Source organism: Balaenoptera physalus (genome assembly GCF_965194825.1).
Source record: "Balaenoptera physalus genome assembly, chromosome: 1".
Taxonomy (NCBI): domain Eukaryota; kingdom Metazoa; phylum Chordata; class Mammalia; order Artiodactyla; family Balaenopteridae; genus Balaenoptera; species Balaenoptera physalus.
This window is the reverse complement of record NC_138882.1, coordinates 24,833,180-24,845,990: the sequence shown is the minus strand read 5'-3', so window position 1 is coordinate 24,845,990 and position 12,811 is coordinate 24,833,180. Positions and strand designations below refer to the sequence as shown.

Here is a 12,811-nt window from a genome sequence, read left to right as displayed (position 1 = left end):
ACTCTTCATCGCGGTGTGCGGGCCTCTCATTATCGCGGCCTCTCTTGTTGCGGAGCACACGCTCCAGACGCGCAGGCTCAGTAATTGTGGCTCACAGGCCCAGTTGCTCCGCGGCATGCGGGATCTTCCCAGACCAGGGCTCGAACCTGTGTCCTCTGCACTGGCAGACGGACTCTCAACCACTGCGCCACCAGGGAAGCCCCACAGCAGGTCTCTTAACTACCGCAATTTAAGTAGTGATGAGCTTAATACTGAGTTCTCTCCAACAATCGTAAAGTGATACGAAAGCACCTGTGGTAACTATTGCTGACAAAGTCAGGTATTGCTAAGACTCCCGGAATCTGTATCCATGCATTAAAATTCATAATGAAGGCGATGCTAGATTTCAGTTAGTATTGGGTCCCAACGGTCTGGGGACTGCAGTTAGAACGTCCGCCGAGGGCCAGCCCAGGTTGACCTCTCTTTGGCAGATCAACCACATTCCCGAGCCAGCCCAGCGCCTTCCAGACCTGTCCGCCCTCAGGGGAGAGAGGATACACGTATTAAAAAGGGACGAGGGTGGAATTAATTGTGAGAGCATGTAGGCCCTCCTGGGGGCAAGTGGTTAAAGGGGTGGCGCTTCGTCCTTCAAAGAGCTACAGGCGCTGGATAAGCCCGGCTTCGGTTCGCAGCAGCCAGGGTTGAGCTCCCGAAGCCTCAGGCGCAGGGGAAACGCCGCCCCACTGCCGGCAGGGGGCGCGCGCGCCGGCGGCCCCGCCCCGTAAGCGCGGGCGCCGGGGCGTGCCCGCCGCCAGGCATCAGCAATCTATCCGGAGCGGCGGTTGGCCTACGCGGCGTGCTCGGAGGCGGCGGCGGCTGCGTCTCTAGACGCTCGGGCGCCAGCGGCGAGCGGACCGGCGGGCGAGGCGGCGATAGCAGCAGCGGGTCTCCAGGTAGCGGCGTCGGGCTCCCGGAGCTGCAGCAGCTCGAGGAGGAGGATGGCGGAGTCATCGGACAAGCTCTACCGGGTCGAGTACGCCAAGAGCGGGCGCGCCTCTTGCAAGAAATGCAGCGAGAGCATCCCCAAGGACTCGCTCCGGATGGCCATCATGGTGCAGGTGCGGGCGGAGAGGCCGCTTTGTGCGAGACTGGGGCTTCCGCGCGTCCGGGGAGGGTGGGGGGAGGGCTGGTCGGGAGCTGCAGGCCGGGCCGGCCCCTCCGAGCCCGCGCGGGGCCTGCGGGCGCAGCTGCTTCCTCTCGTCCCGTGTATGGCCCGCCGGGTGGACCCTTCTGGAAGGTTTTGCTGATCTTGCAGCAAAAGCCCGGGAAATACGGTCAGGAGCTGGTGATGCCTTTTACTTTGTAAAAATAAGCAGCCGCTTCTGTCCTCATTTCTGGGTTTGTTTTATTGTCATTCGCCTTGGAAAGAAAACGTACGCGTGGTCTTTTGAAGCTAGTCTGGTTTTGACCTACCTTATTCTGGAAGATTTTTGTCCTACATTGATGGTGGCGACTGGCAAGTGAGGGTTTTCTTTTTTTTTTTTAATCTATTTTTGGCTATCATTTCAACACCCGCTCACTCATTTTTTTTTAATTATGCAAAACTATGCAAGTTGGTGTCATTTCAGTACAGTGCATTCACTTTTGGCTTAATTTATGGTTTAACATTTTCCTCAAACTTTCCAAGTTCACAGACACGTCCTCCTGATGCCTTTGCAGCTATCTGGTTTGAGTAAGAGTGGCTCCTGGGGTTCCTCAACTGGGCTTCTTGACAGAGTCGGGATTTCCCTCCGGTGGTCCCTGAGGCTTGCCAGATGGCGGGAGGGGTGTTGGAGTGAGGTAGTGTGTCTGGAGGTTCCTGCCTCCTGTCTGCCTGCCTAATCAGGGTTCCCACCTGCCCTGTCTTCCCCACCCCCAATAGAAAGCTTTTATCCAAGCTTAGTGCTCATGGTCAAGGTAACTTGATTTTCCTTTTCCCTCCGGGCGGTGAGGCAGTATGTGTTTTATGAATGACCAGATGGTACTGCTGGATTTGCAGCAGTTACTGGGTGGAGGGGAGTGGGTACCATAGTGTACTCAGGCTGTCTCATTTCATACTATGGCAGGGACTGAGGTTGTCATCTTGGAATCAGCCTCAGCACCATCTAGCTCAGTACCTGGCACACAATACTTATTCGTTCAGTAAACACTCGCTGAGCAGCTGCTAGGTTCTGGGCACTGTGTTAGGAACTAGGGGCACAAGGAGAGACTCCACCCCAGGGAGCTTCCAGTTTGGTTAAAGGGGTGATGACTGGTAAACATTGCTGTACAGGGGTGGGTGCCACCTGATGGAGCTGTGCCCTAGGCATGATGTGCCCAAGATGGGAGCTCACCACAGAAGTGGCAGGAAGTTGAGGATGGAGAAGTGGGCAAGGCCTACCATTTGAGGCGCTATATCTCCCGCAGAGCATCTTTTCACCCTAATGTTTGGGCCGCCGATCGTATGAAGTTGCCATTATTGCCGGGGCTCTTAACCTGGAGTCTGTGGGATGGCAGATAGAACTCAAGAGGTCCATGAGTTTCAGTGAGAAAAAATATGCATCCCTGTCTTCACTAGACTTAAGTTACAATTCATTACTTCCTACAATTATGAATGTAACCTGCAAAGCAAAGGCGCATTAGCAGTACCTGTGATTTTTGTCATCAGTAGTAGTTACTGTTATTTTCACATCACTTTACAGTTGTTGGGGATTTCTTAAAATAACCATTTACGCACATCGCTACAAGATCACAGTAGTTACTAAAGTGGGTACTGTGTCTTGTTATTTAATGCTTTAAAGCTTGTAGATGACTGTATCCCAGTAAATGTTTTAAATGTTTTGATAATTATTTCAATATAGTTGATTTCCTTTGTGAGCCTATGTATTTTATCATGCATTTGAAAATGTTAGTCTGAGAAAGGGACATGCATAGCCTTCACCGGACAGCCAAGATGACCCTGTTCTATTGGGAAAGACAGACAGAAAACCTCAGTCCAGCCAGTGTGTGGAGACGAGGACACTGGTGAGGAATGAAGAGGTGGGTTGGCTCTCTCTGTCGGAGTCCAGGCGGCAAGAAAGTCTAACATTTCTGGATCCTCCCTCTGCGATAGTGAAGGAAATTATTATTAAAATTAAGTGTGGTTTTCTCTGTCACTGGGGGTGGAGTTTTAACTCAGAATGTAACATTGGTCTTGTAGGCTGCGCTGGCGAAGGCCAGAAAGAAAGAAGCCATTCTTCCCCGCCTGCCCGCCCCGCCCCGCCCCGCCCCACTTCCCTTGGATTTAAATACCTTCTTTTACATTTTGTATGGGAGGATTGTTCTCTGAGTATCAAATACCTGATACTTTAGCTGGCATGCCCTGGGGCAGCCTCGAGGGGATGAACTGGGCCTTCCAGCCTTTTGACTTGTTGGTGTTCTTGGGAGGGCCTGCAGCAAACTGCATGGTGACTTTCTTCGTTATAGTGGTCATTCCCTCCGTTTATGGCCCGTTTCCCTGGAAACAGACTGAGAGTGGCTGGGTGAGGACCCCGGTGTGTGGTAGGCGCTCATGTTTGCTGAGTGTACAGCCAAGGATTCTGCTGCTTGCTCGAGCCTGGTAGCTGCCGACTGGAGCCAGTCGTCTTGTGCCCTTGGTCCAGTTCCCTTCCGGCTGTATCATTCTCAGTCCTGAGTTCCAAAGTAAATCCTTGCCTTGGTTAAGGGGTCTTTCCTCTTTTGGGGGAGGACGGGAGCCCTAACAGTCCCCCACGCCTGTGCTGTGAGTACACCCTTGTGCAGGCCTCCTCTCTGGTGCCTGGCAGTGCGCCAGTGGTTGGGGGCATGGCACCCAGACCGAAGTTTAAGGGGCAAGTGTCAGGCCCCAGCAGAGCCAGGAAGAAATGTCACGGCCATGAGTTCCAGTGGGGGGCAAAGCCACTGAGCCACGTGCCCCCCTTTTCTCTTAGAGCAGGCTTAGACAGGGGTCCCAGGGCAGGAAGACCCAGGTCGAGGCCACCACAGATGTTGTAGCAAGACGTCCAGACGCTTAACGATGTGTCGGCTGCCTTGGTGAAAGTTTGAGAGCCAGGGCACAAGTCTACTCTCTGAAATGCCGTTTGTTGTCTGGTTGGGGGTGGGGAAAGCTGTCTTAGGTTTGGAGGGAGCGTCTTTTCCACGGCAGGAGTTCCTCCATCCCACCTTTCTTCCCTCTTCCCTCCAGACTTGGGGCACTCCACAGACACTGTTTGAGTGCCTGCCGTGAGCGGGCGTTGCCGGTTGCTAGCAAGACAGGCATCGTGCCTCTCTGGGAGCTTCTAACCCGACGCAGGACACAGACATTGATCAGATAATAACCCAAATGGATCTTGACTCTGGGGGGCCATGGGAAGGGGTGTTATGGGACCTGAGGAAGTGCCGTTCGCCCCAGGTAGGGCTGGGGCACATTCTGGGCCCAGCGAACGGCCGGTGCTGCTGTAAACCCAAGCTGCTTGATGCTGAAGAGTCCTTGTGCCCCAGCCTTATTAACCCTACACTTTATTTAATACCGTATATTAAATCCAGAGAGAGGCCGCTCACCTAGTAGGAGAGGGCCAGTTGGGAAATCTTGTCACTGCTTTTTCAGAGTACTTCCCCTGTCCGCACGACTCCATCCTGAAAGTTCTGCATGGTATTTATTTTTAATGCTGTTTTATGCCATCTGCTTGACATTTAGATTTATGTTCTATCAAAGCAGATGTTTGGGGCCTCTCTTGCTCCGGTCAGACCGTTTGTATATTTTTAAGTACCTCTTCCTGCCGAGCAGTGTAGTGGAAAGAACCAACCGTGGTCACTGTTTCAAGTTGAGGCTGAGTCACTTGCTGCCTGTCTGACCCCCACCCCCATGCAACTGTGAAATAAGGGCGCTGGCTCCCCAGAGGCAACTGCAGGGTGTCCCCTGGTGGCTGGTGAGGGGCAGGAGGGACCTCCCAGCTGCTGGGGGTGAGGTGACCCCCCCCCCCACGTCCCTCTCACTCTCCCTCATAGAAGTTCTCCATCGCACGCACATCTGCGTGGCTCGCTGCCGGCGTGACACTTCTCTGACACATTTGCTCGGCCTGGCGCCTGAGCTGGGACTTGTTCCGCATTGTTCTAAGTGCACAGAGCCCTTTGGGCCTGGCGGCCGGGCCTGGAGGGGGGGCCTGTCCGCATGTAGGCGTGCAGGACGCAGGACTTGCGTCTCCTGTGCCCTCACTGAGCTCTGGGCTGAGCCTGTGACTGAAGCGTGGCCGCGACTTTGGTAACAGTACGCTGAACTCTTAGCGGAAACGCCGGTCAGTCCCGAGGGACGTCCTGGTCCCTGTCCCCACGGCGGGCTCGGCAGCAGGCGCAGCAGCTTTCATAGCTGAGGGGTGGGTGCTGATTGCCCATCCGTTTGCAGCTTTTCCCCTGCGACGTTGGGGAGTGGAGAGAAGGCTGCCCTTGGTTTACAGGTAAGCAGGCGGGGGCTAGGATGCCAGGTGCTGAGGGCCGGGCCTGAGACTCACTGCTCTTTTCCTCCTCTGGTTCCGCCCCTCTAGTCGCCCATGTTCGATGGGAAGGTCCCGCACTGGTACCACTTCTCCTGCTTCTGGAAGGTCGGCCACTCCATACGGCACCCTGACGTCGAGGTGGATGGGTTCTCCGAGCTCCGCTGGGACGACCAGCAGAAGGTCAAGAAGACGGCCGAGGCTGGAGGGGTGACGGGTGCGTGCACACTGGGGAGGTGCGGGGGTCGCCCCAACCCCGGAAGCTTCCTGGGTTGTCGGGGGGAGGGGGAGCTTTTCTGTGGGAGCAAAGGAAAGGTCCTTCAGCTTACCCCTCTGTTATTTCAGCAGCGCCTCAGTGACCCAGTGTTCTGTTTGGTGCAGGATATTATTTCTCCAGATGCTTGAAATGTAGCCTTTGAATTTGTTGCAGTTGTTGTCTTTAATAGACCTTGTTTTTATTTTTTTTTTTATTTTTTATAAACTTTTTTTTTTTTTTAATTTTTTAAATTTATTTATTTATGGCTATGTTGGGTCTTCGTTTCTGTGCGAGGGCTCTCTCTAGTTATGGCAAGCGGGGGCCACTCTTCATCGCGGTGTGCGGGCCTCTCATTATCGCGGCCTGTCTTGTTGCGGAGCACAGGCTCCAGACGCGCAAGCTCAGTAATTGTGGCTCATGGGCCCAGCCGCTCCGCGGCATGTGGGATCTTCCCAGACCAGGGCTCGAACCCATGTCCCCTGCATTGGCAGGCAGATTCTCAACCACTGCGCCACCAGGGAAGCCCTAGACCTTGTTTTTAAAGTAGTTTTAGGTTCACAGCAAAATTAAGCAGAAAGTACAGAGAGTTCCCATGTACCCACAGAGGCATGACCTCCGCCACCATCAACATCCCCCAGCAGATGGTCCATTTGTTACAGTCACTGAACCTGTACTGATACATCATCACCCAAAGTCCATAGTTTATATTAGTCATCACTCGTGGTGTTGTACGTCTTATATGGGTTTGGGCAAATGTATAATGACATATATCAATCATTATAACGTCGTACAGAGTATTTCCACTCTCTTATAAAATTCCTCTGTGTTCCACCTGTTAATCCTTCCCTCTCCCAACCACTGACATTTTTCCTATCTGCATAGTTTCATCTTTTCTAGAATGTCACATAGTTAGAATCAAACAGTATGCAACCTTTTCAAATTGGCTTATTTCATTTAGTAATAATGCATTTAAGGTTCCTGCATATCTTTTCACAGCTCAGTAACTTACTTCTTTTGGGCACTGAATAATATTCCATTGTCTGGAGGTACCACAGTTTATCCATTCACCTATTTAAGGACACCGTGGGTGCTTCCAAGTTTTGGCAATTATGAATAAAACTGCTATAAACATCCATGTGCAGGGTTTTGGGTAGACCTAAGTTTTCAACTCATTTGGGTAAATACCAAGGCACACAATTGCTGGATTGTATGGTAAGAGTGTGTTTAGACTGCGAGCTGTCTTCTAAAGTGGCCAAACCGTTTACATTACCACCAGCAATGGATGAGAGTTCCTGTTAACTCCACGTTCTTACCAGCATTTTTTACCAATGTTTTGGATTTTGGCAATCTAAAATGTTCGTAGTGATATCTCATTTTAATTTGCAGTTCCTTAGTACCATATGATGTTGAGCATCTTTTCACATGTCTATTTGCCATCTGTATATGTTCTTTGGTAAAGGGTCTGTTCAGATATTTTCCCAATTTTAGTCAGGTTCGTTTTACTGAGTTCCTCATATAGTTTGGACAACAGTCCTTGATCAGATGTGTCTTTTGCAAGTATTTTCTCTCGGTCTGTGGCTTGTCTTTTTTATTCTCTTGGCACTGTCTTTCACAGAGTAGATATTTTTGATTTATTTTTTTTTGACATTTTCGATTTTAATAAAGTCTAGCTTCTCAATTATTTCTTTAATGTACTAGGTTTGGTATTGTGTCTAAAAAGTCATCACCATACCCAAGGTAATCTAGATTTTCTCCTGTGTTATCTTCTAGGAGTTTTATAGTTTTGTGTTTTATCAATACATTTAAGTCTGTGATCCATTTTGAGTTTATATTTGCGACAGGTTTAATCTGTTGTCTAGATTAAATTTTTTTTTTTTGCACACGGATGCCCAGTTGTCCCCGCACCACTTGTTGAAAAGGCTGTTCTCCACTGTGTTGCCTTTGCTCCTCAAACATCAGTTGATTGTATCTGTGTGGGTGTACGCCTGGGCTGTATTCTGGCATATTTATCAATTTGTGTATTTCACCAGTACCACACTGTCTTGATTATATAGCTTTATAGCAAGTCTTGCAGTCAGGCAGTGTCAGTCCCCTGACTTTGTTCCTCTTCAATATTGTATTGGCTATTCTGGGTCCTCTGCCTCTCCATATAGGCCTTGGTCAGTTTGTCAGCATCCGCAAACTTGCTGAGATGCCTTTAAATTTTAAACAGTTTTTTTTTTTTTGGCCCCATTTGAAGGAGATCTCCTGAGACTGCATTCTCATTTCTCTGCCTTGCTGTGAACTGACCCAGTTTAACCTGTTGTTGTGACTCCAGGCTGTTGATGAGAACAAAAAGTTAAATCGTCCCAGATCCTGTAATTCAGAAAGAACTATCATTAATGTTGCAGGTGTCTTATTAGAAAATTATTTTCTATTCAAATATATTGATGCGTGTGTGTTTGTGTGTTTTCATTCCTGCAAAAGTGGGATTCTACCTTAAGTATTAACTTTTTTTAATGTTCAGTCACCTTTTCTTGTGATAAAGTATACATAACACAATATTTACCATCGTAACCATTTTTAAGTGTACGTTTCAGTGGTATTAAGTGCATTCACGTTGTTATGCAGTCATCACCACCATTCATCTCCAAAACTTTGCCATCTTCCCAAACTAATACTCCATACCCATTAAACAGTTATTCCTCATTTACCTCCCCCCAGTCTCTGACAACCACTCTTATTTCTGTCTCTGTGAATTTGACTACTTCTAATTACTAAGTACCTCATATGGGTGGAATCATACAGTATTTGTCCTTTTGTGTTTGGCTTATACTATATTTGTCCATTTGTGTCTGACTTATTTCACTCCACATAATGTCTTCAGGGTTCATTCATGTGGTGTGTGTCAGAATTTCCTTCCTTTTTAAGGCTGAATAATATTCTGTTACATGGCCATACCAGATTTTGTTTATCCATTCATTTGTTGATGGACACGTGTGTTGTTTCTGCCTTTTGGTGATAGGCGAACATTGGTCTACAAATATCTGTTCCAGACCCTGCCTTCTGTCCTCCTGTGTATATACCCAGAAGTGGAATTGCTGGATCGTATGGTTATTCTATATTCAATTTTTTGTGTAAACTGCAGTACTGTTTGCCACAGCAGCTGCGGGATTATACATCCCCACCAGTAATACATGGGGTTTTGATTTCTCCACATCCGTATCAACACTTTTATTTCCTGGATTTTGGCGGGTGGGGGCGGGGGGTTGGTTTTTCAGGATTTTTTTTTTTTTTTAGTAATACTCTTCCTAATGATTTGAAGTGGTATTTCACTGCGATCTTGATTTGTATTTCCCTGTACCTACCTATTGCATTTTACAACTTAATATTTACTCTTCATGTTAAAAGTTACAGATTTCCATCATTATTGTTAAAGGTACGTAGTATTCATTTCTTGAGGTCTTGCTAAATTTTGTGCATCATTCAAGTATTTGACATATATTAATTTCATTGAATCCTTGCCCCAGCCCTTTACCAGTTTTTCCAGTTGAGGAGCTGAGACACCTAGAGGTTAGGTAAGTGGCCCAAGGTTACGCTGGTGGTAAATGCTCGAGCTGAGATTCAAGTCCAGACTCTCTTGCTTTTGAAACTAGACTTTAAACCATTTGGCTCTATTACACATAGAGCTGCCACAGATTTCTGGTATGTCCTGGGCACCTGTCCATTTTTTTCTTTAATTCCAAGAGGGGGAAATACTGCTGAAAGAGATGAAGTATTTGAAGGCCTTCTGTGTGTGTGCCAACTTGCCTTTCAGAAAGGTTGTATCAGTTCCACTTGTACCAACAATATGAGATGTACCCATTTCTCCACTTCCACACCATCCCTAAGTATTCTCATTCCTTTTCATTTTGCTCCTAGTGACATGGAACATTTTGTCATGTGTTGATCAGTCATTTGTGTTACTTTAATAGTTGTGTGTGTCTTTTCCTCATTTTTCTCTTAGGGTATTTTTCTTTTCCTTAGTGAAGTACAAAAGATACTAATTCTTGGTCTCATGTTTTGCAAATATTTTTCCTGGTTTGACATTTTTCTTTTAGATAGGTTTATTTTCTGTTTCATCGTATTGAAGCTTCATCTTTGACTAAATGTTCTTGTTGTCATATCTGTTTTCTCACTTAAAGTATCTGTTTTTGGTATTTTGAATAAAGTATCTGTTTTTGGTATTTTGAAATCTTTCATCCGGAATTTTAAAAATAATGTACATACAGTTATATGCACAGACTTTACGTGTACAGTTCAGTGAGTTTTGACAAATGCATACACACATCTAATAGTCACCCCATCAAATTTCTGTACCCGCCACCCCCAGCAAGATCCCTTATGCCCTTCCAAGTCATCCTCCCCCTCAGCAAGGTAACCATTGTTCTGATTTCTATCCCTTTGGATTAATTTTGTGTGATTTAGAGTTTCAGGGAAAAAGGAATAGTATCTTTTTCTCTCGTAAGCTGCTTTCGCTCAGCATAATGTCTGTGAGACTTATCCAGGTTGTCTCCTGTGTCATCAGTTCTTTTTTTATTACTGAGGAGTAGTCTTTTAGTATATCACACTTGGTTTATCCATTCTCCTGTTGGTAACTTTTAAGTTGTTGACAGATTAGGGCCATTACAAATACAGCTGCTACGAACACTTGTGTACAAGCTCTGTACGTACATGTGCTCTCATTTCTCTTGGGTATATACCTAGGAATGGAGTGGTAGATCATACGTTAGATGTACGTTCAGCCTTTTAAAGAAAGTGCCAAACAGTTTTCCAAAGCGGTTGTACCATTTTACGTTGCCACCAGCACTGTTTGAGAGTTCCTCCACATCCTCATCAGCACTTGGTATGGTCACTCTTTTTGATATTAGCCATTCCAATAAGTGTGTAGTGATATCATGGTTTTAATTTGCATGTCTTTATTATTGAGTTGTAAGAGTTCTTAGAATATTCTAGGTGCGTGTCCTCTATTAGATATAAATAATGCAAATACCTTCTCCCAGTCAGAGGTTTGTCTTTTCATTTATTTACTGACTTTTTTTTTTTAATTTATTTATTTTTGGCTGCATTGGGTCTTCGTTGCTGCGCGCGGGCTTTCTCTAGTTGCGGCCAGCGGGGGCTACTCTTCATTGCGGTGCGCAGGCTTCTCATTGCAGTTGCTTCTCTTGTTGTGGAGCAGGGGCTCTAGGCGCGTGGTCTTCAGTAGTTGTGGCTCGCAGGCTCAGTAGTTGAGGCTCTCGGGCTCTAGAGCGCAGGCTCAGTAGTTGTGGCGCATGGGCTTAGTTGCTCCACGGCATGTGGGATCTTTGCAGACCAGGGCTCAAACCCGTGTCCCCTGCATTGGCAGGCGGATTCTTAACCACTGCGCCACCAGGGAAGCCCTACTGACATTTTCTGAAGAGCAATAGTTTTTCATTTTGATGAAGTCCAATTTGTTGTTTTTTTGTGGGTTTTTTTCTCCTTTTTTGGGTAGTACTTTCTGTCTCCTAAGAAATCTTTGCCTACTCTTTAAGGTCATTGAAGGATATACTCCAGAACTACTGGGGGTTTTGTAGTTTTAGCTTATCTTAAATTATTTAATTTTATTTATCTTAAATTAACTTTTGTGTTAGGTGTGAGGCACACGTTTTTTGTTTTTTTTCCCACGTGGCTGTTATTTTGTTCCAGCACCATTTGTTGAAAAGACTTTGGCTTCCTTATCAAAATCAGTTGATGATAGGTCTGTATCTGGTCTCTATTTGGTTCCATTGATTTATACTACTCCACTGTCTTAATGATTGTAACCTTAGAGTAAGTCATGAAGTCTTATAGTGTAATTCCTCTAAATTTGTTTTTTGTTTTTTGTTTTTTTAATTTTATTTATTTATTTTATTTATGGCTGTGTTGGGTCTTCGTTTCTGTGCGAGGGCTTTCTCTAGTTGTGGCAAGCAGGGACCACTCTTCATCGAGGTGCGCGGGCCTCTCACTATCGCGGCCTCTCTTGTTGCGGAGCACAGGCTCCAGACGCACAGGCTCAGTAATTGTGGCTCACGGGCCAAGTTGCTCCACGGCATGTGGAATCTTCCCAGACCAGGGCTCGAACTCGTGTCCCCTGCATTGGCAGGCAGATTCTCAACCACTGTGCCACCAGGGAAGCCCCCTAAATTTGTTTTTTTTCAATGGTATTTTGACCTTTCTAGGTCCTTTGTCATCGCCTTACAAATTTTCTGGTAAACTTGTCAATTTCTCCCTCAGAAAAGCTTGCTAGGATTTTGATTGGCATTGCATCAAATCTGTAGATCAAATCGGGGATTATTGACATCTTAGTAAATAGAGTCTTTCGGTCCATAAACATGATACTCAGTTCTTCTTTAATTTCAGCAAAATCTTGTAGATTCAGTGTAGAGAGAGATCTTGTATGTCTTATTGTCTTATTAAATTTATCTAAGTATTCTGTGTATTTTAATGCTGTTTAAATAGTAGTGTGCTTTTCTTTAGTGTGGTTAAAAATTTCTTTTTCCAGTATGTTTATTGCTAATATATAGAAATGTTTTATATTGACCTTGTGCTCTGCAAATTTGCTAAATTCACTTAATAGTGCTAGTAGCTTTTTTGTAGATTCTTAAGACTAATCCCAGTTACAATCATGTCATCTACAAATAGAGATGGCTTTACTTGTTCTTTTCTACACTTACGCGTTTTGTTTCTTTTTCTTGCCTACTGCACGTATTAGAGCCTCTAGTATGGTGTTGTCTGTGGTAAGAGAAGACAGCCTTGCTTTATTCCTGATCTTAGGAGAGAAACATTCAGTCTTGGAGTTTATTTTTATATAAGAAAAGAATCTAGTTTTTGTCCCAAATGGTTGGCCATTTTTCCCCAAGATTCTTTATTGAATGATTCAATCTTTCCCCGCTAATTAGGAATGCCACCTTACCACATATTTAATTTTTTTTTCTCTTGATTATGGAGGTTTTTTTGGTTTTTTGTTGTTTTTTGTCAGCTGTCTTGTTTTTGTTTTTTTAATTGAAGTATAGTTGATGTACAATAGTATATAAATTACAGGTGTACAATAGAG

At 45.9% G+C, this 12,811-nt stretch overlaps 1 protein-coding gene across 1 annotated transcript in view; it reads left to right on the top strand.

Moving 5' to 3' along the window:
* The first annotated feature begins 788 nt into the window (after positions 1-788).
* The window catches only part of PARP1 (poly(ADP-ribose) polymerase 1), a 42,014-nt gene continuing 29,991 nt past the window's right edge, over positions 789-12,811 (top strand). Inside the window, exons 1-2 of the mRNA XM_082426301.1 lie at positions 789-1,097; positions 5,535-5,700. Coding sequence (XP_082282427.1) covers positions 978-1,097; positions 5,535-5,700 — 286 coding nt within the window. The 5' untranslated portion in view covers positions 789-977. The remainder of the gene's footprint in view (positions 1,098-5,534; positions 5,701-12,811) is intronic.